The sequence below is a fragment of the Mirounga leonina genome, unplaced genomic scaffold (assembly GCF_011800145.1).
Source record: "Mirounga leonina isolate KUSES-001 unplaced genomic scaffold, KU_Mleo_1.0 Mir_101595, whole genome shotgun sequence".
Lineage (NCBI taxonomy): Eukaryota > Metazoa > Chordata > Mammalia > Carnivora > Phocidae > Mirounga > Mirounga leonina.
This window is the reverse complement of record NW_023270158.1, coordinates 10008662-10034497: the sequence shown is the minus strand read 5'-3', so window position 1 is coordinate 10034497 and position 25836 is coordinate 10008662. Positions and strand designations below refer to the sequence as shown.

General features: G+C 45.9%; 1 protein-coding gene across 1 annotated transcript in view; it reads left to right on the top strand.

Annotated features, from left to right (window-relative positions):
* Positions 1 to 25836, top strand: part of PCYT1B (phosphate cytidylyltransferase 1, choline, beta) — an 86676-nt gene that overhangs the window by 27144 nt on the left and 33696 nt on the right. The window contains exons 4-7 of the mRNA XM_035001007.1: positions 7237 to 7388; positions 10045 to 10123; positions 21566 to 21708; positions 24259 to 24447. Of these exons, the coding sequence (XP_034856898.1) occupies positions 7237 to 7388; positions 10045 to 10123; positions 21566 to 21708; positions 24259 to 24447 (563 nt within the window). The remainder of the gene's footprint in view (positions 1 to 7236; positions 7389 to 10044; positions 10124 to 21565; positions 21709 to 24258; positions 24448 to 25836) is intronic.

Sequence of the window (25836 nt, the reverse complement as noted above, 5' to 3'; positions counted from 1 at the left end):
GATTTTATTTATTTGGGTCGTTTCTCTTTTCTTTTTGATAAGTCTGGCCAGGGGTTTATCAATCGTAATTCTTTCAAAGAACCAGCTCCTAGTTTTATTGATCTGTTCTACTGTTCTTTTGGTTTCTATTTCATTGATTTCTGCTCTGATCTTTATTATTTCTCTTCGCCTGCTGGGTTTAGGCTTTATTTGCTGTTGTTTCTCCAGCTCCTTTAGGAGTAGTGTTAGGTTGTGTATTTGAGACCTTTCTTGTTTCTTGAGAAAGGCTTGTATTGCTATATACTTCCCTCTTAGGACTGCCTTTGCTGCATCCCAAAGATTTTTTAAAAATTTTTTATTGTTATGTTAATCACCATACATTACACCATTAGTTTTAGATGTAGTGTTCCATGATTCATTGTTTGTGCACAACACCCAGTGCTCCATGCAGAATGTGCCCTCTTTAATACCCATCACCAGGCTAACCCATCCTCCCACCCCCTCCCCTCTAGAACCCTCAGTTTGTTTTTCAGAGTCCATCATCTCTCATGGTTTGTCCCCCCCTCCAATTTCCCCCCTTCATTCTTCCCCTCCTTCTATCTTCTTCTTTTTTTTTTTTTTTAACATATATTGCATTATTTGTTTCAGAGGTACAGATCTGAGATTCAACAGTCTTGCACAATTCACAGCGCTTACCAGAGCACATACCCTCCCCAGTGTCTATCACCCAGTCACCCCATCCCTCCCACCCCACCCCCCACTCCAGCAACCCTCAGTTTGTTTCCTGAGATTAAGAATTCCTCATATCAGTGAGGTCATATGATACATGTCTTCCCCTGTTTGACTTATTTCACTCAGCATAATACCCTCCAGTTCCATCCACGTCATTGCAAATGGCAAGATCTCATTCCTTTTGATGGCTGCATAATATTCCATTGTATGTATACCACATCTTCTTTATCCATTCATCTGTCGATGGACATCTTGGCTCTTTCCACAGTTTAGCTATTGTGGACATTGCTGCTATAAACATCAGGGTACACATACCCCTTCAGATCACTACATTTGTATCTTTGGGGTAAATACCCAGTAGTGCAATTGCTGGGTCGTAGGGTATCTCTATTTTCAACTTTTTGAGGAACCTCCATACTGTTTTCCAGAGTGGCTGCACCAGCTTGCATTCCCACCACCAGTGTAGGAGGGTTCCCCTTTCTCCGCATCCCCGCTAACATCTGTCATTTCCTGACTTGTTAATTTTAGCCATTCTGTCTGGTGTGAGGTGGTATCTCATTGAGGTTTTGATTTGGATTTCCCTGATGCCAAGTGATGTTGAGCACTTTTTCATGTTTCTGTTGGCCATTTGGCATCCCAAAGATTTTGAACAGTTGTATTTTCATTTTCATTTGTTTCCATTAATTTTTATAATTCTTCTTTAATTTCCTGGTTGACCCATTCATTCTTTAGTAGGATGCTCTTTAGTCTCCTGTATTTGAGTTCTTTCCAACTTTCCTCTTGTGATTGAGTTCTAGTTTCAAAGCACTGTGGTCTGAAAATACACAGGGAATGATCCTAATCTTTTGGTACCAGTTGAGACCTGATTTGTGACCTAGGATGTGATCTATTCTGGGGAATGTTCCATGAGCACTAGAGAAGAATTCTGTTGCTTTGGGATGGAATGTTCTGAATATATATGTGAAGTCCATTTGGTCCAGTGTGTCATTTAAAGCCTTTATTTCCTTGTTGATCTTTTGCTTCGATGATCTGTCCATTTCCGTGAAGGGGGTGTTAAAGTCCCCTACTATTATTGTATTGTTGTCTGTGTTTCTTTGATTTTGTTATTAATTGACTTATATAATTGGCTGCTCCCACATTAGGAGCATAGATATTTACAATTGTTAGATCTTCTTGTAGGATAGACCCTTTAAGTAGGTTGTGGTGTCCTTCCTCATCTCTTATTATAGTCTTTGGTTTAAAATCTAATTTGTCTGATATAAGGATTGCCACCCCACCTTTCTTTTGGTGTCCATTAGCATGGTAAATGGTTTTCCAGCCCCTCACTTTCAACCTGGAGGTATCTTTGGGTCTAAAATGAGTCTCTTGCAGGCAGCATATCGATGGGTCTTGTTTTTTTATCCATTCAGGGTCACTATTGAAAGATATGAATTTAGTACCATTGTATTGCCTGTAAGGTGACTGTTACTATATATTGTCTCCATTCCTTTCTGGTCTATGTTACTTTTAGGCTCTGTCTTTGCTTAGAGGACCCCTTTCAATATTTCTTGTAGGGCTGGTTTGGTGTTTGCAAATTCTTTTAGTTTTTGTTTGTCCTGGAAGCTTTTTATCTCTCCTTCTATTTTCAATGACAGCCTAGCTGGATATAGTATTCTTGGCTGCATATTTTTCTCATTTAGTGCCCTGAATCTATCATGCCAGTCCTTTCTGGCCTGCCAGGTCTCTGTGGATAGGTCTGCTGCCAACCTAATGTTTCTACCATTGTAGGTTACAGACTTCTTGTCCCGAGCTGCTTTCGGTATTTTCTCTTTGTCTCTAAGACTGGTAAGTTTTACTCTTATATGTCGGGATGTTGACCTCTTTTTATTGATTTTGAGGGGGTTCTCTTTGCCTCCTGGATTTTGATGCCTGTTTCCTTCCCCAAATTAGGGAAGTTCTCTGCTATAATTTTCTCCAATATACCTTCTGCCCCTCTCTCTCTTTCTTCTTCTTCTGGGATCTCAATTATTCTAATATTGTTTTGTCTTATGGTATCACTTATCTCTCGCATTCTGCCCTCATGATCCAGTAGTTGTTTATCTCTCTTTTTCTCAGCTTCTTTATTCTCCATCATTTGGTCTGCCATATCACTAATTCTCTCCTCTGCCTCATTTATCCTAGCAGAGCCTCCATTTTTTATTGCACCTCATGAATAGCCTTTTTGATTTCAACTTGGTTAGATTTTAGTTCTTTTATTTCTCCAGAGAGGGATTCTCTAGTATCTTCCATGCTTTTTTCAAGCCCAGTTAGTATCTCCCTAAAATATTTTTTAAGGCTATGAGTCACCAAATACCTATTTCTACCTCATAGGAGGGGAATAAAAAATAACAACAATAAATGTAATACTACTCTTACTATAATAGACATAAATAGTACTCCATAAACTTGACATAAATATTACTCCTTTAAGCTCTCTTGTACTTTACTTGAAATTAAATATTCCACTGGGACTCCATTTTGCCTGACTGGTGGGACATTGAGTCTCAGTCCTTGTTAGGCTATCTTCACCTCTGCAGAGTCCAACGAGATTCCAAAATGTTTACGGAAACAAGAGAGGGGTTTCCAGTCTTGAGCCCAGCCCCACTGAGCCTGTGCAAGGTGAGGCACCTGCCGTCTGTGCTCACATGGAACCCCCGGCCCAGGGTACCATGTCATCATCCCTCGTGGGGTCTGCCACTGACCCTTCTGCTTATGGGATCCTCAGATCTTTGGCCTCTTCCTCATTTGGAGGACTCTTCTCTCTCTTTGTCTCTTTCCTTACAGAACTTCTCTAATGAGTTCTGGCTTGGAGGAAGCAGCAGCCAGGGAGGAGGCTGTGTACCAGCAACTTGAATTTCACAGCTTCTAGGGGGGAGTTTGTTCCAAGAGACTGAGCACCTGCTTGGAGTGGGGGCAGGAAAAAGACGGAGCTCAAAACACAAATGAATATCCCCAGTGCTGGTTTTATACTACTATTTATAAATGGCAAATGTTACTGAGCATTACTCTTTACTCAGATGATCACATTCAATTATCAAAATTTTGCCATGTTTTAAAGACAGATGACTGAGTCTTAAGAGACAGAGTAATTTTCCCAGTTTTAAGTAGCAGAGCAGGGATTAGAACCCAAGTCTGTTTGGTTCCAAAGTTCATCCCTTATATTACATTTTCTCTCCTGCAGAGGACTGGTACTATTTCATTTTGAGCACAGGGAGCTGCCAGGATGGGGTAGCTACAGTGTGAGCTCCCAGATGACTCAGTGAATTCATCCATGGAACACCATTGCTCAGAGTTCTCCATCTGGTTGTCAGAGTGCATTTGCCAAGACTCCAGAACAACAGTACTGCTTTGGGCGTAATTAATGTTTGGACAATAACCGGTCAGCATGTTCAGCTGCTTCTTGAGGTCACTCCTGGGATATGAAAATAGGACCCCGGATTGGCATAAACAGGATGTTTGTTTTCTTTGTGCTCTGTCAGGGGGCCATTATTTCGGTCATCTAGAAGTTACACCAAATTGCTCAGGTGCAGGTTCAAAAGGGGAGAGGATATGGCCAGCCTAGTTTTGTGTTGTTTAAAATAGAAAATTGATGGATCTGAAATCCATTTCTGCTCAGTATGACTCTTGAAGTAGTGTTTTAATAAAGTCCTAACAGAACATTTAAAAAGTCTTAGATCAATTTTTAAATTGTATATCTTGACCCATAAATAATTCCTATTTATGGAGTCTAAAGCCAATGCAATCCATGAATCAGTACAGAACATAGTAATTATGGCCCTAGTACCTGCCTACCTCCCCACCCCAAGCTGGAGTGATGGGTGATTCAGAAACAGGCTGGGCTCTTGGCTCAAGATGTTCATAATATGCTCCAGGGGCTTTTGAATGTTGTACGTATCAGAATTATACCTGACGCTTGTCAGAAATAGAGCTGCCTAGACCCTACTCCAGACTCACAGTCTTAATTCATTTGGTCTGCTACAACAAGACACCCTGGGCTGGCTGGCTTAAAAATTGCACAAGTTTACTTCTCACAGTTCGGGAGACTGGAGACTCCAAGATAAGGCCCTAACATGGTGTCCTGCTGAGGGCCCTCATCTTGTTTCAGAGTTGTTCCTTTCTCGCTGTTTTCTCATGTGGTGGAAGGTTCTAGGGAACTCTGTGCAGGCTCTTAATAAGACACTAATCCCATTCATAAGGGTTCCAACCTCAAGACCTAAGCACCTCCCAAAGGCCTACCTCCTAAATATCATTACCTTTGGGATTTAAGATTTTAACAAATGAATTTAGGGGGACACACTCAGACCATAGCACCCACAGAATCAAACTCTTGGGCAGTGAGACCCAGGTATCTTTATATTTAGCAAGCTCCTTAGGTGACTCTAATACTCCTTAAACTTTTTGAGCCAGCCATGTGGTTGATGGTGTTTGGGTAACATAAACTACTACAATGTTGTCTTTATTGTATTTTATCCTATACAGGTCTATACAACATCTCAGGAAGTATGTATAGGAGATGTATAGGCATATACATGTGTATCTAGAGACATACTAGTCTCTTAATTATATATATGTTGAAATGTGCCTACAGATAAATATTATTGTAAATCATAGTAAACATTAACTGAGCATCTGTATGTTTTAGGCACTGTTCGTTCATTCAATAAATACTTGTTAAGAGCCCTTATGGGCCATCAGAAAACCAAACAAAAGTCCCTGTCTTCAGGGAGCATATATTTTTGTAGGAGGACATCAGCAGTAAAATTCAATAAGACAGTTACATGATGAGGAGTGCCATGGCAAGAAGTAAAATGGGAAAGGGATGGCAACCACCAGGGATGGGGGCCAAATGGCAATTTCAGTAGGATGGCTGGGAAGCCTCGAGGGAGGAGAGGAAGTGAGCTCTGTGGCCTGCAGAGGAGCACAACTGTTCCAGGTTTGGGGAGTAGGAGGTGCCAAGTCCTGACCTGAGCAGGAGCATTCTTGGTGGCTTCAGGGAACGGCATGAAGGCCAAGGGCTGGGATGCAAGGAGGCGCTGTCCGAGAGGCAAAGGGTGGGCTGAGGCGTGGGTCTTGTGGGGGCCTGTGGGCCAGTGGAATTGTTTCACTTTTACTCTGAGGGAGACAGGAAGGGTTCTGAGCCCAAGGACAACAATCAGACAGGTTTTAAGGGGATGATTCTGGCCAATAGGCAGAGGTTGCTGGGGGCGGGCAAGGCAGAAACAAGAGCCAAGTTAGGAGGCCACGGCAGTAATCCGTGGGGGGAGAAGGTGGGCGGGCTGGTGAGCGGTGGAGGTGGTGAGTACACCGTGGCTTGCAGGGGCGCTGAAGGCGGGGGCGGGGGGGGCAGGTCTGCGGATGGTTTGGAGGTGGAGCGAATGAGGGCTGCCCCAGGAGGTTTTCCAAGGACGCTGGCTGTAGCCGTTGGCTGTGCTCACTCTGTGGCTAGATTTGGTTCTGGATGTGGGTCATCCTTCGGTTCCAAGAAAATAATTGTATTTTTGTTTTTAAAACATATGTTGAACACTTAAATTTTGTAAATTTTATTGTGTGTACATAAAACCTCTTATGGAGCAGTCAGGGCAGTCTGGCTGTAGTCCGACCTTCACCAGGATATTGGTAAACAGGGACTGGACCCACAGTGACACTTCTTCCTGACATGTAGGAAAGCTGCCTTTCCTGAAAACAAATATATTCTGGACAGAATAATGAATAATATTTCTTGTTCAGTTTATCTCAAAGCACTCTTATGTAAATCCTCTAAAAATTCTTTCTAAAGTTGATAGTGGATGATATTAACCCCCATTTGGAGATTCAGGAACCTGAGATCTAGGAAGGATAAGACATGTTACAAGGATGAATTCTGCTAGATCAGATCTTTTATTTTATGACTTCCTCCTCTTGATTGTGTGGTCTGATGTGTAGTGACTGGACCTCAATCCGGGGAACAGAAGTGTGTGTGTGTGTGCGCGTGTGTGCATGCGTGTGCTCCCACACACGGATGCACGTGCGCGTATGCCCATGCACACATGCATGCAAAGGAATCACAGTTGGGTTACTAAGTACAATGATCCAGCAAGGGAATTGGAACTGATTGTTCAGACCTTCTAAAATTCAGGCCTCCTGCTTCTTTTCTTTTTCCCTCTTCCCTCTTTCTCTGGTCATTTGGCCATTTTTTTTTTTCCGAATAGTAATTTTTACTGAATGGTGGGATAGAAAAATAAAAGATACAGAAGTCACATTAGGTAGTGTGGAGAATAATTTTAATAAAAGTTGCAGCAGAGAATGAAGTCAAAATTAGCACTAAAATGGAATTCTCGATTGCTGATGGATTTCAGCTTGCTTTGCTTTCCTGATGCTTTGTTCCTGTAAAAAAAACAAGTTTGATTACATCATGTACCAAGTAAGGCTGAGCTCCTTTTGTTTTGCTGAACAAGCCCTGATGTCCCAGGATGGCTGCGAGCAGGGCCTGGGCCAGGTAGCAGCCTTTCATGTCTATGTCTGTTTCAGTTTGCAGTGATGACCTCACCCACAAATTCAAAGGTTTCACTGTGATGAACGAAGCAGAGAGATATGAAGCTCTCAGACACTGTCGCTATGTGGATGAAGTCATTAGAGATGCTCCGTGGACACTCACTCCAGAGTTTCTGGAAAAACACAAGGTACCTACTCTTCCATGTTCTCTAAGTAGAAGAATTAGAGTCTGGTTCTACAGCCTACATGCAGAAAGCCCAGAGGCTTCTACTCTCTGAAAGAGGTGACTTCAGGAACTGTCATGTGGTGTCACTTGATACAGCACCTGTCTTCTGCCCAGGCCTGGGGACTGATGTCCTCTCACTTCCTCACTGTGGGTGCTAGAGCTAGGCCACCCACATCCAAGTGCGCCTCTATCCCTTCCTACCTGTGGGACCTTGAGCAAGATATTGAACCCACTTACCTAAATTGTAAACTCAGGTGATGTTAGTACTTCTCCCATGGGGGGCTGTTTTGAGAATCTAATGAGATCATGTAAGTAAAACCCTTTGAACACTGTGTGGCCCATAGCCAGAGCTCCAAAATGTCATTGTCATTACCACCACCATCATCATTATTGATGCTTGTATATTCACAGGCATCCTTTTTCAAGGAACAAATGAATATGCATTATATCCAGAAGGGCACAGGTCAGCCTTTAAGGAAAGAACTTTATATCTGTGATTTTGTGACCCTGAGGCTCCTACTGATACAAGATTTTTATTAGTTGAAAACACGAGAAATTCTTTTGATCTGCATGAAATTATGTGCTTTGTGTCGCCTTACCAGCTCCACATTAAGAGCTATTCTTTCCTTCTTTAGCCGTACCAAAAAAAAAAAAAAAAAAAAAACCCACAAGATGAAGCTGTTCTAAGAGTTTTCTTTTCTATTTTTAAATTCCCGATGCAGAAGAGAAGAGAGAACACTGATAAATGTGCATGGGTAATAGCAGAGGAGATAATCTCCCAGCAAGAATAAAAAGCAAAAGGAGAAACTACAATATGATTTACTTCCAGCAGTCGCTAACACATTTTTACTGAACATCTATTGTATATTCAACTCGTGCCAGGCATGATGGGGGTTCTGACGATGGTAGTGGTGGCCGCCGTTTATTATTCACCATGTGCCAGGCACTGTGCTGAGGGCTTTGCTCCTACATGAATCGCATTCAATCTCACGGCCACCCCGAGACTTTGTCGTCGTCGTCGTTGTTGTTATATACTGGAGAGGAGGAGGAACTAAGTTTGAGTACTAATAATGGATTGAATAATAACACTGAGTGTTTACTGTGCACTGGTTATCATTTTTAGCACTTTTCCATCACAACATCATTTAATCCAGCGATTCTTAACTGGGCTTGAATTTGCCCTCAAGGGACATTTGGCAGTGTCTGGAAACTTTTGGTTGTCGCAGCTAGAGGGGTGCTACTGGCATCTAGCGGGTAAAGGCCAGGGCACCCCCCCAAGAACAATCCACCTCAAGGTGTCACAAGTGCCCAGGTTCAGAAATACTAATTTAAGGATTAAATTTATGACTTCTCTAGCTAGTAAGCGGTGGGGCAGGCAGATGGGACTCCTGCTGTAAACTACCTCTCCAGGTGGAGTCAAGCCTCGTCACAAAGGGCTGCAAAAGCCAGGCAGCAAGTTTAGATTTGGTGGAGTAGGAGGCAGGGAGCTAGGGGAGATCAGCAGGAAGGATGACACGGAAGAAACCCGGTTAAGAAGGACCTGCCCCCCACGTGACAGAGGGGTGGTTTGGAAAGGAGACAGGCTGCAGTGAGGAAGGTCAGGTACAAGTTGGAAGCAGTAGTCCAGGTCACCGGGCCCTGGGTTTCCCGTAGCAGCCGCGGAGAGGACCTGCTGGGCACGCGTGCACGCAGGGACGTTCCCACGCGCACACGCACGCGCACTCTCACACAGCCCAGGGGGCCTTGGGACCTTTGTGCCTGGAGACTAAAGGAAGTAGGGAAAGAAGGCCAATTCCAAGGTGTTTGGGGCCTAGGTACACCGGGAAAGTGGAGGTGCCTCTGGGAGGGGACACCAGTTTTCAGGCTGAATTAAATATCGAAAAGGTTGATTTTAAAATGATGCCAAAGGGTGACTTGGGGCAAATCTGACAAGTTTTCTAGTTTCGGCAGCCTTCTGTCCCAACGGAAACAGTAGTATGGGCCCCTCTTGCCTAGCAAGGTGGTTAGGGAGATCAAATAAGAAAAAAGTTGTGAATTCATTTTTACCGCAGAAAACCTGGCTTAAGTGTGAGGGCCTGTTGCCATCAGTGGGACAGGAAATGGAGGTTTGGCTTCCTCATCATAGCAAGGCTGATTAAAATCTGAAGCATGAATGAATTCTCTAAGGAGAAAGTTTAAAGGCAGAAGGACAGAAGGCCTAGAAAGCCTACTGTCAGGAAAGAGAGGGACCAGTGAAGGAGACCAACCAATCTAGTTCCCTTTATCTCCCGGAAATGGAGACAATTGGCAGTACCTTTCAGTCAAGGATTCAAATGCACATTATAAACTGCTTATTTCAGCTGCTTTATTACGACTACTTTATTCCAAAAGGCATTTGCACACTGGGATGTCTGGGTAACTCAGTTGGTTAAGCGTCTGCCTTCGGCTCAGGTCATGATCCCAGGGTCCTGGGATGGAGTCTCACATCAGGCTCCTTGCTCAGTGGGGAGCCTGCTTCTCCCTCTGCATTCTCTGTCTCTCTGATAAATAAAATCTTTTTTAAAAAAGAGGTTTTTTTTAAAAAAAGGCATATGCACATCCATCCCACTGGTGACATCACTCTTCTCTCTCTCCAACAGATTGACTTTGTGGCCCATGATGACATTCCCTACTCTTCTGCTGGTTCTGATGATGTTTACAAGCATATAAAGGAAGCAGGTGAGTTCCCCTGTGCTCACCTGTCCACTGCATTATGACCATCAGGTTTAATAAGAGACCTCTGCCCTAGTCTTGTAGCATATACATGGAAGGCGCTGGAATTTCAGACGTCTGCCACATAGCCTTTACAAGCTTCTGTTGACATGTGCTAAGTCTCAGTCATAGGAAAGACACCACTTAGGTATTTATAGAAGAGTTAACTCGAGCACCAAAGTACTCTGCCATACCACAGGTATACCAACTTCTAGTGTGTGGCTCAATTTTAGGGCTCATCAGACTAAAATCATTGGACTCTATTATTTAAAGGGCGATCATTTTCCTCATTCACATTTAGGTCCTCAGAATGAAATTATGTTATACTTCCAAGAAAGTTCCTTCCAGAAGCCAGATAACTGGGTAATTAACAATCTGGACTCCTTGTCTCCAAAGTCAGTCCTGCCATCTGTCATCCTGTCACACGATAGTTACAGCCTCAGGTACCACATGCAGAAGCAAAAAAAAAAAAAAAAGGTAAATATTTGGGAAATCAGGTAGAATATTTCCTTCCCCAAACTGTTAAGCACTGTCATGGAGGGCAGATGTGGTGCCTGAGCTTTGGAAGTTGTCCCAGCTGTCACTAAGCATTTCTTTGAAGGTCAAAGACTAGTCTGCCCCAGGGAGTTACTAGGGGGCTGGAGAGAGGCGGGTTTCCTTCCATTGCAGACTCCCTGCGGTTCATTCCTTTGCCAAGTTCTCTGTTCCTATTCCTTTGCCACTGAGGACTTGAGGGAAATCACTGTTGGGCATCGTAACAGATCTGTGGTTTCCAGCCTCAGGGGGATTCTTTTTTTTTTTTTTTTTTAAAGATTTTATTTATTTGAGAGAGAGAGAATGAGAGACAGAGAGCACGAGAGGGAAGAGGGTCAGAGGGAGAAGCAGACTCCCTGCTGAGCAGGGAGCCCGATGCGGGACTTGATCCCGGGACTCCAGGATCATGACCTGAGCTGAAGGCAGTCGCTTAACCAACTGAGCCACCCAGGCGCCACTCAGGGGGATTCTTGATGTTCCTTGATAACATTTATCTTCCTGCCTTGATGTACCTCTAACTCCTTGCGCCCGCGCCCTCGCCCCCTCCCCTGTATCCTGAGGAAAAGGGGTAGGTTTTCTGTCCCAGACTGACTTCTTTTTTTTTTTTTTTAAGATTTTATTTATTTATTTGACAGAGAGCTAGAGCTCAAGTAGGCAGAGTGACAGGCAGAGGCAGAGGGAGAAGCAGATTCTCCACTGAGCAGGGAGCCCGATGTGGGACTCGATCCCAGGACCCTAAGATCATGACCTGAGCCGAAGGCAGATGCTTAACTGACTGAGCCACCCAGGCGCCCCCCTGGCTGACTTCTTTACCTGAATCCACCTCCTCCCTTCCTTGAAGTCTGTCTGCTTTATTCTTGCTCTCTCTGTGTGCAAGGTTCTCACTCTCCAGCAGTTTCTTCTCAGCTTACTATTGTTTGAGAGTCTACAAAAACAAAACAAAATCCTTCTTCTGCCTTCCCTCTCCCTTCTCCAGTCCCATCCTTGTTGCATCATCCCTTGCCGGCACCTCGCAGGCTCACCTCCCTGTCATTCCTCACCTATCTGTGCTCTGACTTCTGTCCTATCCTCCCTCCGGTCCCTGATGACCTTCGGACCACCCAATCCAGTGGCTTCTTTGCTGTCCTCCTCTGGACAGAACAACCCTGCTGACCACTCTCCTCTCCTATGTGCTTTTGTCTTCTTCTTTCTGGGACACTTCTGGGACCTTCTCTTTCCCTTCGGTCTCTCTCACCACTCCTGGGTTTTGTGATCGAGTCTTTGTCCCTTGGCCCTGCACAGCCTCTCAGTCTTGTTAGCCTGGTCTCTGCATCGCCTTGCTCAGGCGCTAAACTCCAGACACATGGAGTCCGTCCTGGTGCCCAGACGTACCCCCACTTAGCGTCTTGGCTCCAGCTCTTCTCTGGGCTGGACATGCCCTTCCTCTGAGCTTCCACGCCTATTCCATGCCCAGTTGAGGAGCTAGCCCTTGACATGCCCTCTCTTCCGGGTGCATAATTCAGCACTACCCTCCCCCAACCCTTCTCAGATACTCTTTGCAAATGGATCTTATTTTCAGCTCCCTTTTGATGGCATCCTGATAGTGTGTGTGTGTGTGTGTGTGTGGTGTGTGTGTGTGTGTGTGTATCCCTAGCTAGAATGAAGTGCCATGGTCTCTGCCATGTCTCATCCATCTTCACATCCCCAGCATAGTCCTGGTGCATGTGTAGAGCTCATTCAGTGCTGGCTAAGCAAGAGGGTGCTTTTAATGGAGTATGATGGGGAGTCAGCTTAGGATGGAGGTCTTTTGTCTGCAAAGGCTCTTCCCACTCTGCAGGGAGTAGAGCTGCTTACCTAGATAATTTGGGCACACACTCTGTCTTGTAGAGTTTTTCAAATTACTTAGATTAAGGGGCGGTTTGGGGGTAATTATATCAACCTTTGCATCTAATCTGTTTGCTTTTTGTTGGTATCATGGCCCCTGAGTCCTTCACCAGTTGTTGGCTACCTGCGCTAAATTACTCCAAGCCACCATAGCCTCAAAAATTCTCAGGGAAAGATAGAAGTGTTTGCCATTTGACTTGTTTCAAAAGTGGCTGTGATCTGAATGAAAGATCTTTAAAATTATATCTGTGAATTTGCATTTCTCTCACTTTATCTTACAAAAGGCAAGAGAATATAAATCGCAAATTATAGGTGCTTTGGGGGCAGATGTATAATGGGAAAATAGTCTCTGCTATACACTCACTACCCAACACTTGTTATTTTCCTGAGCTGAGGTTTTCAATGTCACAGGGTTTCCTGTAATCACCTAAGAATTAAAATAGTCATTGCTAGGATTTTTTAAATACTCAGCCTCCCCAGCTTCTGTCCATTTGGATTATTTAAAAAGACAGATGGGGCAAAGGTAATTACTTCTATCTTCTTATAGATATCTTATAGATATCTTCTTATAGGGTTACGTGGTTTTCCTGACCCTAAAAATGGAGGTATCCAAGATGGAGGGAGGCGGCATAGTAGCCTGAATTCCTTAGGCTCTCCATCCACCCTCCTTCATCAGACTACCTTCCATAAACCTCCCATAAGCCTACTGCTGCCTGAGAATCTTGGGCAAGGAAGAGTTTCAGGAAAGGATGGGCTGGAATTGGTATTTTAGCTGGAAGGTAGGTGCACAAGTAGATTTTTAATGGCTCGGTTGGTTTTCTGCTGTTTTGTTTTCTATCATACGCCTCTTCGATAGGCACTGTAGATGCATCCATGCATACCTTCCTCCAGTCATTAAACCATTATCTGGCATGTCCAGACACTCTAGTCTTGTGAGTTACCATCGGCTTTACTGAGAGAGCTCAAGAAGGCGAATATACCCATCGTACCGGAGCTGCCCCCATCAGAGTCGTCTTCTACTGTTCCTGGGACCACTGGAAACCGCCCCCCCACAACATGTTGGTCCCACCATCTCTCCGCTTCAACCTGCTGCCACCACAGCCTTTTCCCAGGACTTATGGACCTTCAGACTCTTAAGGGAGGATGGGTTCCTGAGGGTCACAAACCCAGGCTCCTAGGCCTTCCGTGGCATCACTGCCAGCTCCTGGTAGAACTGGTACTTGAACATACCCCATGATGGGGGAGCTCCTACCTCCCAAGGTGGCACATTTCCATCTTTGGATGGTGTTGCCCCTCACTGGTGAACCTGTGAGTTACCTGAGTGTGTTCAACAAGCCAGGAACTGTTGGAGGGAAGATGGGATGCAACTGTGAATAAGACATAGCCCTCACCCAGTGGAGAGAGCAGAGACAGACATAAGTAGTTACATCACAATATATTTTTAAAGATTTTCTTTATTTATTTGACAGAGAGAGAGAGACAGCGAGAGAGGGAACACAAGCAGGGGGGAGTGGGAGAGGGAGAAGCAGGCTTCCAGGTGAGCAGGGAGCCCAATGCGGGGCTCGATCCCAGGACCCCGGGATCAGGACCTGAGCCGAAGGCAGACCTTAACAACTGAGCTACCCAGGCGCCCAGTTACATCACAGTATTGTAAGCCTCTGGAGGGGTATGTTCTATAGGCCGGGGAGGCCTGTCCAAAGGTGGGAGTGTATGAAGAAGTACAGCGTGTTTGGAGAAAACCAATGTTCATCTAGTATAGGGTGTGGAGAGGTGAGAGCAGAGATGGAGATTGGCAGAATGGGGCCGTTTAGATTGAAGTCTCTATGTCACATGAAGCCAGATGCCACTCAGCATCCGGGAAGTGCCATGAGCAGGTCTCTTGTGGGGGAAGGGTCAACTGGGTAGGAAGCCAGGAGTCGCTTCTGTAGCTGAACTGACTTAGGAGCCCCCATTTCCATAGATGACAGAAAAAACCACACCTGAAGCTTACAGTAATTCAGACCCTTCTAGGTTTGCCCTGGGACTATGTAGAGTCAACTCTTAGCCTTTTTCTCCTGGGGTGATCTACAATTCTGGGGCCTCTGTATTGGCCCGGCATGGGGTGGGGGACTGGTTCTTGCTGATCTTTCGTTGTGTGATATCAAACCTGCTCTGCCCTCATCTATGGCTTTCAGGCCCCCGTCATAGCCTCCTGACGCTTCTCGACACATCCCTCCCCACCTCCCCTCTGGCCCCCTCTTGCCACAGCCTCTGCTGCAAGATCGCTTCCCTCTGCTACCGGCGTCCCACCCAGCGGTCATGCTGATTCCAAATCTCCGCTACCTCCAGTGTTCCCCCAGAGGGCCCCTGAGAACTTTAAAAATGTCCTCCATAATCTACTGGAGGGCTGTCGGGGGAGCCATGTCAGTCCTAGAGGTAAACAGGGTATGAGCCCCTGTGCTCTGCCCCTCCCCATTTTAGAGAGAGAGAGAGAGAATCTTAAGCAGGCTCCATGCCCAGTGCGGAGCCTGATGCGGGGCTCAATCCCACAACCCTGAGATCATGACCTGAGCTGAAATCAAGAGTCGGACGCTTAACCGACTGAGCCCCCCAGACACCCCCCTCTGTGCTCTGGGCTGTCTAATGGGATCTCTTACCTGTCCCTGCCCCTGGGGTGTGACTCTGAGTCTGGGCAAAGGATAGGTCCTGCTCACATTCTCTCACTTCTGCTGTGCCCCTCCTTATTCCTCTCTGGATTCTTTCCCCTCAGTGCAAGGAGGGGTTTTTCTTCCGCCTGGAGGGCAGGGAGCTGCCACTTGGGTAATTTCATGTTTTCCCCACTCCAAGGCTTACAGGAAAATATTCTGTACTCTGAGTCCACTCAGCCTCTGGTTCTTCATAATTAAAGGGACACTTCTGGGATTTAGAAAACCCTTTTTGTAGTCCTCAAAGTGTGGCTCTTTGAAGTGAAAGCCTTAGCTGTGATAACTATTCTTTCTGAAATGAGCCTTCAAAAGAGCCAGTTTGAGAAGTCAAAAGCTGAATGTAGTGTCCTGTATTCTCAGCTACATTTACTTTCCCCTGAGGTGATGGATGTCTCCACGTTAGTGGGAATGGGGCCTCAGGACAGACATCATCCCCAGAAATGAAAACGACATTGGATAATATTTCAGAAAATTATTTTGTTATCTATAATATACTTAGCTTCCCCGATGGTGTTTTTGTTGGTTCAAACCCCTTCAGGGCAGCTGGGGAAGCTCCATGCTACCCCCAGCAGGGCTGGTGGTCAGGTCTATACCATGTTCTCAGAAAGGCCTCCTTCCCTCAGTGGTCAGGAGCATTGGGTGAGAATGGAAGGCCTGACATTCTCAGATCCCAATCTTGTTTGTAAGGAGTTCCAAGAAAGGAAACCCCACACTTGGAAACCTTCAGACTTGGAAGGCTGCTGAGGAACATGGCAGGAGTAGGAGGGGAGAAGGAAGGGAGATGGCTTATGGCATGGAGTGATGGTTACCTTTCTAAGTCTTTGTAAGATCTGAGCTGTGAGCCGGCTGTTCCTTCCCTAAAATTGCCATGAAGGACCTGGTATAGACCAGTGCTTGTCAAATGTAAATGTGACTGTGGATCCCTACATGATCTTGCTTTCCTTCTCTTTCCCTTCCTCTCCCCTCCCTTCCCCTCCTGTACAGTTAACATGCAGTTAGTTTATTAGTTTCAGGTGTACAATATAGTGATTCAACAGTTCTATACATGACTCAGTGCTCATCATTATAAGTGTACTCTTAATCCCCTTCACCTATTCCCCCATCCCTCACTACCTCCCCTCTGGTAACTATCTAATTGTTCTCTATAGTTAAGTCTATTTCTTGGTTTGTCTTTTTTTCTTTGTTCATTTGTTTGTTAAATTCCACATATGAATGAAATCATATGGTATTTGTCTTTCTCTGACTTATTTCACCTGGCATAATACCCTCTAGATCCTTCCATGTTGTTGCAAATGGCAAGATTTCATTCTTTTTTATAGCTGAGTAATATTCCATTTTACATATATACCACATCTTCATCCGTTCATCTATCAGTGGACACTTGGGCTGCTTCTATATCTTGGCTATTGTAAACAATGCTGCAATAAACATCGGGGTGCATATATCTTTCTTAATTTTTTGTATTCTTTGGGTAAACACCCAGTAATACTCTTACTGGATCCTCTGGTAATTCTATTTTTAATATTTTGAGGAACCTCCATAGTCTTTTCCACAGTGGCTGAACCAGTTTGCTTTCATACTAAGAGTATACGAGGGTTCCTTTTTCTTCACATCCTCACCTCAACACCTGCTGTTTTTTCTGTCTTCGATTGTATCCATTCTGACCGGGTGAGCTGATATCTCAGTGTAGTTTTGATTTGCATTTCCCTCATGACAAGTGATACTGAACATCTTTTCATGTGTCTTTCGGTCATCTGTATGTCATCTTCATGTCTTCTGCCCATTTTTAATTGGATTGTTTTTTGGTGTTGAGTTGTATAAGTGCTTTATGTATTTTGGATACTAACCCCTTATGGGATATGTCATTTGCATATATCTGCTCGCATTCAGTAGGTTGTCTGTCTTTTTGTTTTGTTGGTTGTTTCCTTCATGGTCAGAAGCTTTTTATTTTGATGTAGTCCCAATAGTTTATTTTTGCTTTTGTTTTCCTTGTCTTAGGAGACATACTGCAGGATCTTTTTAAATGCAGATTTGGGTTCATTAGGTCTGGTGGGACCTAAGATCCCCATTTCTTTTTTTTTTTTTTAATATTTTATTTATTTATTTGACAGAAAGCGTGAGTGAGAGAGGGAACACAAGCAGGGGGAACAGGAGGCAGAGGGAGAGGGAGAAGCAGGCTCCCTGCTGAGCAAGGAGCCCGATATGGGACTTGATCCCAGGACCCTGGGACCATGACCTGAGCCGAAGGCAGACGCTTAACCGACTGAGCCACGCAGGTGCCCCTAAGATCCCCATTTCTAGCTCCTGGGTTGGTAGGTACTGCAAGTCCACAGAGCTCACTTAGAGTAGCAAGAATCTAGACCAGGTATCTGGTTCACCCAGGGTGAATGGAATCAGCGTTTCCTGGGGGGACAGTTTCTCAGCTACCTTGTCGAGTAAAAACATGCATTCGGTGGTGGTTTTATTTCTGGGCGAGTAGCCTCTAGTGAGCTAAGAAAAAGTTGCTTTCCCGATTTTAAGGTATAGGCACAGGTCCAATATTTTCCTAACTCAAAGCGATCCAGCACCCTATTGTTGCATAACAAATTACTCCCACAGTTAGTGGCTTAAAAGAGCCACTTTATTTTGCTAGTGTTTTTGTAGGGCGGGATTTCAGCAAAGGCTTGGCTGGGTGGTTCTTGCTAGGGGGTCTCTCAAATGGCTGTACTCAGCTGTTGACTGGGGCTGCCATCATCTGAAGCCCCAGTTGGGCTGGGGGTCCCAGATGGTGCCCTTGCATCTGGCTTGCAGTGCGAGCTCTGCGGGGGCGGGGCGGGGGGGCGGGGGAGACGACACTGCAGCGCCTGCCTGTGGCCTCTCCGTGTTGCATGGGGTTCTGAAAGCGTGGAAGCTGCGTTACAAGGGTGTGCGTCCTGGGAGAGGGCATTTGGAGAGTTAACAATCTTGACAGAAGCCTCAAGGCTTTTTGCGCCCTAGCCTTGGAAGTGCCGCAGTGTCGCTAATACGACATTCTCTTTGTTACGCGAGCAAGTCATCCCAGGGGACGGGGATTGTACCCGTCTTCAATCGGCCCCGACTCGCATCTTCAGATTGAACAGTCCGGTGGTATTCTCCTTGCCCCGGCAGCACAGGCGGAAGACCACGTGTGACTCTTCATCTGCGCAGTCCCTTGATCTGCTCTGCTGATGGCTCAGCAAGGGACAGCCACGGCAGAGAAGGCCAGGGCATTCATCCTGAGAGAAAGAGGCTCAGAAATGGCCTAAGCACACGCACTGGGCTTTTGCACTCTAAGTCAGGTCTCTTTTAAAAGTCAAAGTCACTTTAAATGAAGCCAGAGATATCGAGGGCATGAATCAAACTTCACAGCATGCTCTGCTTTGCTTGTCAGAAGTACATGTCCAAACCGTCCAGCAGAGCTGGACGAAAGGACGGTGCACAAATGAAGTAGACTGCCAGGTCCACGGTCCTCATCCTCCTGCCACTAGGGCCTACTACCACCGAGAGTCTCCTTCATTAACATGTGTTTGGCTGTGGCTTAAAATAGCTCCAGAAGCAAACACTGCAATTCGGAAAAGCATGACAAAAAGGTTCTCTGAGCGCGCTCATTACTGAATATTTTTAGCAGAGCACTAATTAGGACTTGGAGGAAGCCGGGTGCCTCATTATGTCAGCAGAGGGCTCGGCTTCTTTCAGAGACCTACCTCCCCACCAGCCAAAGCAAGTTTGTCCCCGCCCGCAACTTCCAGTCACTCAGCCACGGAGACCTCACTCTGTGGCTTCACGGAAAGGGTGAGCTCATGTCACCAGTGCCTAAGTGACTTGCTGAAATCTGCTAGTAGCTGGAGGATCTTCTGGACATTTCACCAGGCAGCAGGGGTGTGGGAAAAGTACCTGCCTGCTGAAAGGTGGGACACAGTGCTCACTAGAAAGCTCCGTGCTGCCCCCACCGAGGTGAGGATGTTGTCTCAGCCCCCCGGCTCGGGACCACTCAGCGTTCCCCGACCCGCCGGGGCCCCCTGCCCCGCTGGCCCGGTTGGGTGCGGTCTAGGTACAGGTGTTGGGATGTTCGCACCCTCTGCCTGCGCTTTGGTCTTCTGTGTTCGAGTCCATATTCTCAGAAGGTGATAGGCGTAGTTTCGGACCTAGTGGTAAAGGCCAGCTCTGAGCCACAGAACATTCGAAAGCACATGCTTTGTCTCCCACACGGGCAGTGGCAACCTGCTGCTGCTCCATGTGCGGCAGCCACCGGGGCCCGCTCGGGGCGCCACCCCAGAGGGGGCCGCCACCCGGACAAGCCCATCAAGGACGAACGGATGACAACTGGATTGGGAAAGGCACTTAGAGTCAGTAGTCCTCTTACAGTGCCCGCTTGCCACCCGGGGCTGAGAATCTAGAGGAGAATAATGCAGGAGCAGTTCCTTCCCTCATGCAGCTTATTGTCAAGTGGGGAAGGCAGGTACTGAAGAAGCTGTTTTATAAAGACCTTGGAATAGTTGAAGGAAAAGAGCAGTGGACCATGGGAGGGAATAAGAAGCCAGAAGAACCGGCCCAGGGGTTGAGAGATCTCTTTGAGGAAGTGACGCTAAAGGTGAAACCCAATGAATGACCAAGAGTTAGCCAGGTAGAGAGTGTGTTTGTGGCAGAGGGAGGGGAGGGGGCCTGCCCTCTCAGGACACTGAAGTCCAGTGTGGTGGGTCTCAGGCAGGCTCAGTTTGTTGCCCAGCTCCAGAGAATCCAATGAGAATGGGGCCCCTTACAGTGGTGGAGCCCAGGGGCCTTGGCTTAGGCAGTGAGGTTGGGGAGCAGGTCTGCGATGAGACTGGAGAGTGTGCAGGGAAGGGGTGAAGCAAGCCGCTGCAGAGCCCAGGTACGGATTTGGATCTGAATCCTGAGGACCGTAGAAAGCCAGTGAAAGATGTTGGGCAGCCCTCTGATTTCTGTTTTGAAAGACTGCTCTGTGGCTCCTGCTATGTGTAGACAGGGTTGAGGGAACAAAAATCAACATGGCCGGAGACTCTTGATATAACCCTTGAACTAGATGGTGTTAGATGGCTTTAGGTGGAGGATGGAGAAAAGCGGGTGAATTGGGGAGCTTTTTAGGAAGTAGACTGGTGAGTGGAAGGAGATTGATTGGACTTGGGGAGTGAGGGAGAAGGAAGTGGCACAGATGAGCCCAAGGTCATCTTGTCCGGTCGCCTCATTTCTCAGTTTTGGACACTGAGGTTAAGTAGCTTCTGAGATGTGAGTCTTGCCCAAGTTTCCAAACTGAGAACCCAGCACCCTTGTCCCTAGGCCCTCTCTCTCATGCCGTCCCACCCCTGATATCTCTGAGTGGCCATAATCATACTGGGTAGAAATGCCTCAATTGCCAACATGTCGTCTCAGTTGACGACAAGTGTAAGTATTAACCATATTCTTGCCTTGATAACACCTGTGACCTCTTTATAGCCCCGTATCGGTGCACCCAAATGCAGCTTTGAGGACGTTAAGGAAGGTCTATTAGAACTTGGCATCCTTGGTGCTTATTTTTACTCAGTCTCACGTGTTCTAGATGAAAGGGTCCTGAGTGATGAAACCACCATCCAGAGTAGACTTTTGTGAGGGAGATAAAATCATCTAGCATCCCAAGGGCATGTCTTCAAATGGGAGATGACAAAATAGTACCTTTTGCGTCTTTTCCTCAACCGCATGTGAAGCAGACTTCCTTAGGGAAGCAGAGGACTTGCCTGCCACGCTGGTGACTCTCTAGTCACTTATTCATTTAATTTGCATTTATCGAGCCCCTTCCATGTGCCAGAAAAAGGCACTGAGCTGAGGGCTGGCCGTCGAGGCACGATCTCTACTTTGAAAATGGTCCCTTTTGACAAGGAGACAGGTATTTAAAATGAGTTTGTTAAAAATAAATAAATAAATAAATAAAATAAAATGTGTTTGTTAATGGAAGACACGTTTGTGTCCTCGAGGTCGTGGCTTCTGCTTGGTGATGTCGGGAAGGACTTGCCAGAGACAACACCTTGAAGCTGGGCCCTGCAGGAGGAGGGGAAGGCTGCAGCTGGTGTGGGCGGGGAAGGGGGATCCGAGGCAGAAAAGGCCGTGGCCCGAACGAATGCCAGGAGCGCCCAGGGCCCAGGGCCAGGGCGGCGGGCAGGCAGGAAGCGTGCGGAGCTGAGCCCAGCGCAGCCAGCTGGCGCCACATGCAGAAGCCGCACTCACACACCTGGGAGCCGCCACTCTGTCCTGGAAACGAGAGCTCTTGCGGAAAATGGGGCAGCTGAGACCATCTCACTTTTTTTTTTTTCTCTTTATCTCCTCTTTACGCTTTGAACAGGAATGTTTGTTCCAACTCAGAGAACGGAAGGCATCTCAACATCAGACATCATCACCAGAATCGTCCGTGACTATGATGTTTATGCCCGACGCAACCTCCAGAGAGGGTACACAGCCAAGGAGCTAAATGTCAGCTTTATAAATGTAAGTGTGCCCCCCTCCCCCCGCCTGTGTCCTCCGACGACCACCACACACGCCAGCACTGCCACCATCTGTTGAGTGCTTGCTGTATGCCTCACAGTGTTCTTTTGTTTGTTTTAATTTAAATTCCAGTACCACGCAGTCCACATAACGACCTGGTGATGTATTATCCCCATTTTACAGATGGAGAAACCAGTGTCCAAAGGGCTAACATAAGTCAACCAAAGCCTATGGTAGTGAGCTCCACGTTTTATAAAGGAGCTGCCTCCCTTCCTCTTGCTCCAACCTCCGTCTTGGAGAGTTCGCAGACTTAACTGAAGGGTGTTTGGGAGATCTGCCGTCCTGAAAGGCAAGCATCGTCGTCTGCTCAAAGGGAAGGCAGGCAGGCAGAGGCAATGAAAAGCTAAACCCACAGAAAATGAGTTTAAAATTTTTTTCATTTTATTAAGGCCTTACAGATGCTCATTAGAAACCTTAATAGCCATTTCTTTTTATTGTCCAGAGAAATTACAGCTGCTTAAATAAAGCCTAAAGTCTTTGGCTTCCTTCTGCATTTGTGCCATATTGTTCCCACAGACCTGCTGTTAGTTTAATAATAGAGCAACTGTTAAAACAATCTTTAAAACAAGCAAAACAGGCTGTTACAAAGCTAAGAGGGCAGTCCCCCTCTAGTCCACCAGCTAGAGGTGATGTTAGTGCGTCTGGACAACTTTATTTGCCTGGACCCCGAGGAGGTGACAAAGTTGATTAAAACAGGAACCCTTCATCCATACGGAATTTCAGTCCCCCCAGTAGGTTTTCAAAGAGTGATTTTTCTACAAAACTAGATGCTTATGATTATGTGCCGCTATAACTATCCAGCAGCTTAACCACACCGATCCTCGGTGCCTTCTAGATGATGAGGGGCTTATTAATTGTCCACCAGTGGTTATTCCGTGGCTTCACACAAGTCGGGCAACAAAACAGAAAATGTTGGGTTCAAGTGGCACCAGAACAAGTGGCTGAAAAGAATTCCATCAAAGTGATTATTTGGTATCTTATAGAGAATAAAGCCCTGGTTATTTCAATAATTTAAACTGTCTGTTCTTTTAAATTGAATCCAGTCAGCCATCCAAGCATGTTAAACCATTTCCAAAAGTTACCGCTCGTTCTCCTCTAACGGCCTTTAGCTAAGCCGCTTAGCTCAAGAAACCGTGTAGTCAACCTGGACATGCTCGCTGCCTTTCTGTGCCAACAGGCTGGCTGCCACTCACAGAGAGGGTCAAATGTGCTGGATGGGCACGTCGATGAAGCACAGGCCTCAGAGGAGGCAGGAACTTGCCAGTGGCCAGTCACCCAGTCCAAGTCCCGCTGCTTAGACACGAGTGACACTGTGCTCAGAGGGGGCCTGGCCGAGGCCCCTCAGGCAGAGTGGAGGGGGCGGCTGGTGGCTCTGGCCCGGGCTGGCCCTGACAGCAGCGTGTTACCCGGAGCCCACACCCCACCCTGAGGCTGCAGTCCAGTTTGGAAGGTCTGAATGCCCCAGTTTTGCAGTATTTCAGGTGTCTCAAAAAAATTCTGAGATAGGAACTTCGGTCCTGTGTAGCGAAGAAAAAACCTTATTGCCCTGTGAGGAGAAAATATATCATGACTTCATGGAGGGGAAGACCCTCCATCTCATGTAATTTTCGTGGTTTGATAGCACTCATCAGGTAACACGAGAAGGGCTTACGCTGCTTCATCGTAATCAAACAGCCAACACACACTGCACTTTTACTTTTAAAATGCCAGGCTTTGTGCCAGGCACTTCACGTGCACAAGCTGACCTAATTGTTACAGCAACTTGATGGGGTAGGGATGATAATTATCCCCATTTTACAGAGGAAGAAACTGAGGTTTAGAGGTGGTCCGTGACTTGCCCAACACACAAGGCCTTTCAGGCACACAGGAACAGCATTGCTGCATAAGGGCTATAAGGAGGACAAAAATCTCAGTCCAGAGAAGCTATCAGGACAAAATCTGTCTTCATCACCAAGGAAATGGATGCAGTTCAGTTAGCTTAATGGAAAATATCATTACAATGAAAATTACAGTGTCACACATGGCTTTTAAGGCCCAGCCAGTGGCCGATTTCAACCAGTACTGGCTTTAACAATGTCCCAGTAAAACCGAGAACTCGGGTGGCTTCTGAGTGACCATTCTATGGACAACTCATACTTTTGTCTACATCCCAGGAGAATTGGGGGGGGGTTTGTCCAATAGCTACCTGTAATAAACAGTAAATATGTATTTTTGGTTCTTATATAAGTGACTTCAACTCTGATGTTTACAACAAAGAGAATATTAAAATCACTTGTATTTCATTTTACATATCCAAGTAGACTCATGACAAATGGACTTTTCTTACAAGAGATGTGCCTTCCCGTCAATCTAGCCCTTGGAAATAGCAATATCCTGACTCTTCAGGTTAAGAACAAACACAAGTTGAATATAAAGTGACCATTAGTGTGAATGACTGGTCTCTCTCATGCCCTCTGGGATAAATCTCTTTTTTCTCTTTTCATTTTTGACCAGGAAAAGAAGTACCGCTTCCAAAACCAGGTAGACAAGATGAAGGAAAAGGTCAAGAATGTGGAGGAAAGGTCAAAGGAATTTGTCAACAGAGTGGAAGAAAAGAGTCATGATCTAATTCAGAAGTGGGAAGAGAAGTCGAGGGAATTCATTGGCAACTTCCTAGAGCTGTTTGGGCCTGACGGCGCATGGGTATGTAATTATTTCACTTGGCCCTGCAGTGATGGGCATTTTTGCTCTCTCTTCATTTTCATGGATCCACTCAAGGGTGTCCCTTATCTCAGTCCAACGTGGGCATCAGCCTGAGTAGCTTCAAGTCCATGTCATTTATTTAGTTTTGGCTTTATCCCTCAATAAGGCACCCAATAGCACCCAAAGCCAGTTCTGCTGTTTCTATTTCTTGTCCATACCTTGAAGCCATTTGGTAATTGTTGAATGTCTGTTACTGCGGAGGTTGGTTCTTTAGCTCATCGTAGTCTTTCAGTTGGAAATGAAGCAAAGCTTGCGGGTGAGAGTCAAGTGGGTCAGTGGTGTCATGGTATTTGTGTTGTGAGATAAAGCTAATGGGCTCTTGGATCCACTAGGGGAGAAGAGGGCAAAAGAAACCCAGCTGCCTTGGTCAGGTCCATTGCATGTGTGAGAGAGAGAAAGAAGAGGTAAGATTTTGCCCTGCATCTGTGGCTGTCATGCCCCGATTTTCCCATTTTTCCATGGTATATAGGTGTTGGGATAAAGTGCGCAAGTCTTAGGGAACTGAGACCATGATCTAAATCTTAAAACAGAGAAAGTGTAGAGGGTCTCATCTAAATTCTGTAGACAATTCTGAGTGGAAGCTATGAAAAGAGAAAAGAAATTTCTGGAAACCACCTCATACTCCATTGGTATTTCTATTGTGCATGTACTTCGAGAGTAAAGAAGCAGTATTGTCAAAGCATTAATGAGGGTTCTATCAAAGAGATCTTTTAAAGCTAGCCTTCCTTTTTAAAACCAAACGAAGCGATTCCATTTGATTTCCTTGATTTTAAGTAGCCTAGATTTTCTATTATGACATGAGAAATCTCTAACAAAATCCACTTTGGCTTAATTATTTTATTGATGGGTTGTCACTGCTGCCTCTGCTCATTTGAGCTGGTTCATTATAGGATTATCTAAAAGTAAAACACTCAATTAGTAATAGAAAAAGAACAATGTTTGAGAAGTTGGAAGAGATGCTTTGCTTCAAGTCTAGTGGCCTCTAAATGATTATAGAGGTGGGTGTTGTAGGCCAATCAGGTCCTACTGGCTGAGTCTGAGAGGGGTAGAGGGTTTGCAAGGGGCTGCTTGAGCTTTCAATGACTTTTAGAAAGAGCTAGCGATAGTGGAGGAGCCAAGTGCTGGGTTCCTTTTCACTCTCCATGTGGGCCTGTTCAAGTTTTCGGCTCAAATCAGCTTAATTCATGGGCCATTTATTCATGTGCTTGTATATGCACAGTGCTAGGAAGAACGTGAAGAGAAGGTGCAGAACTTGGTCTCTGGGATTCCATGGCATCTATAACAAAGTGTAGAATTTCCCATTAGTTTAGTGTGTACTTTAATAGTTCA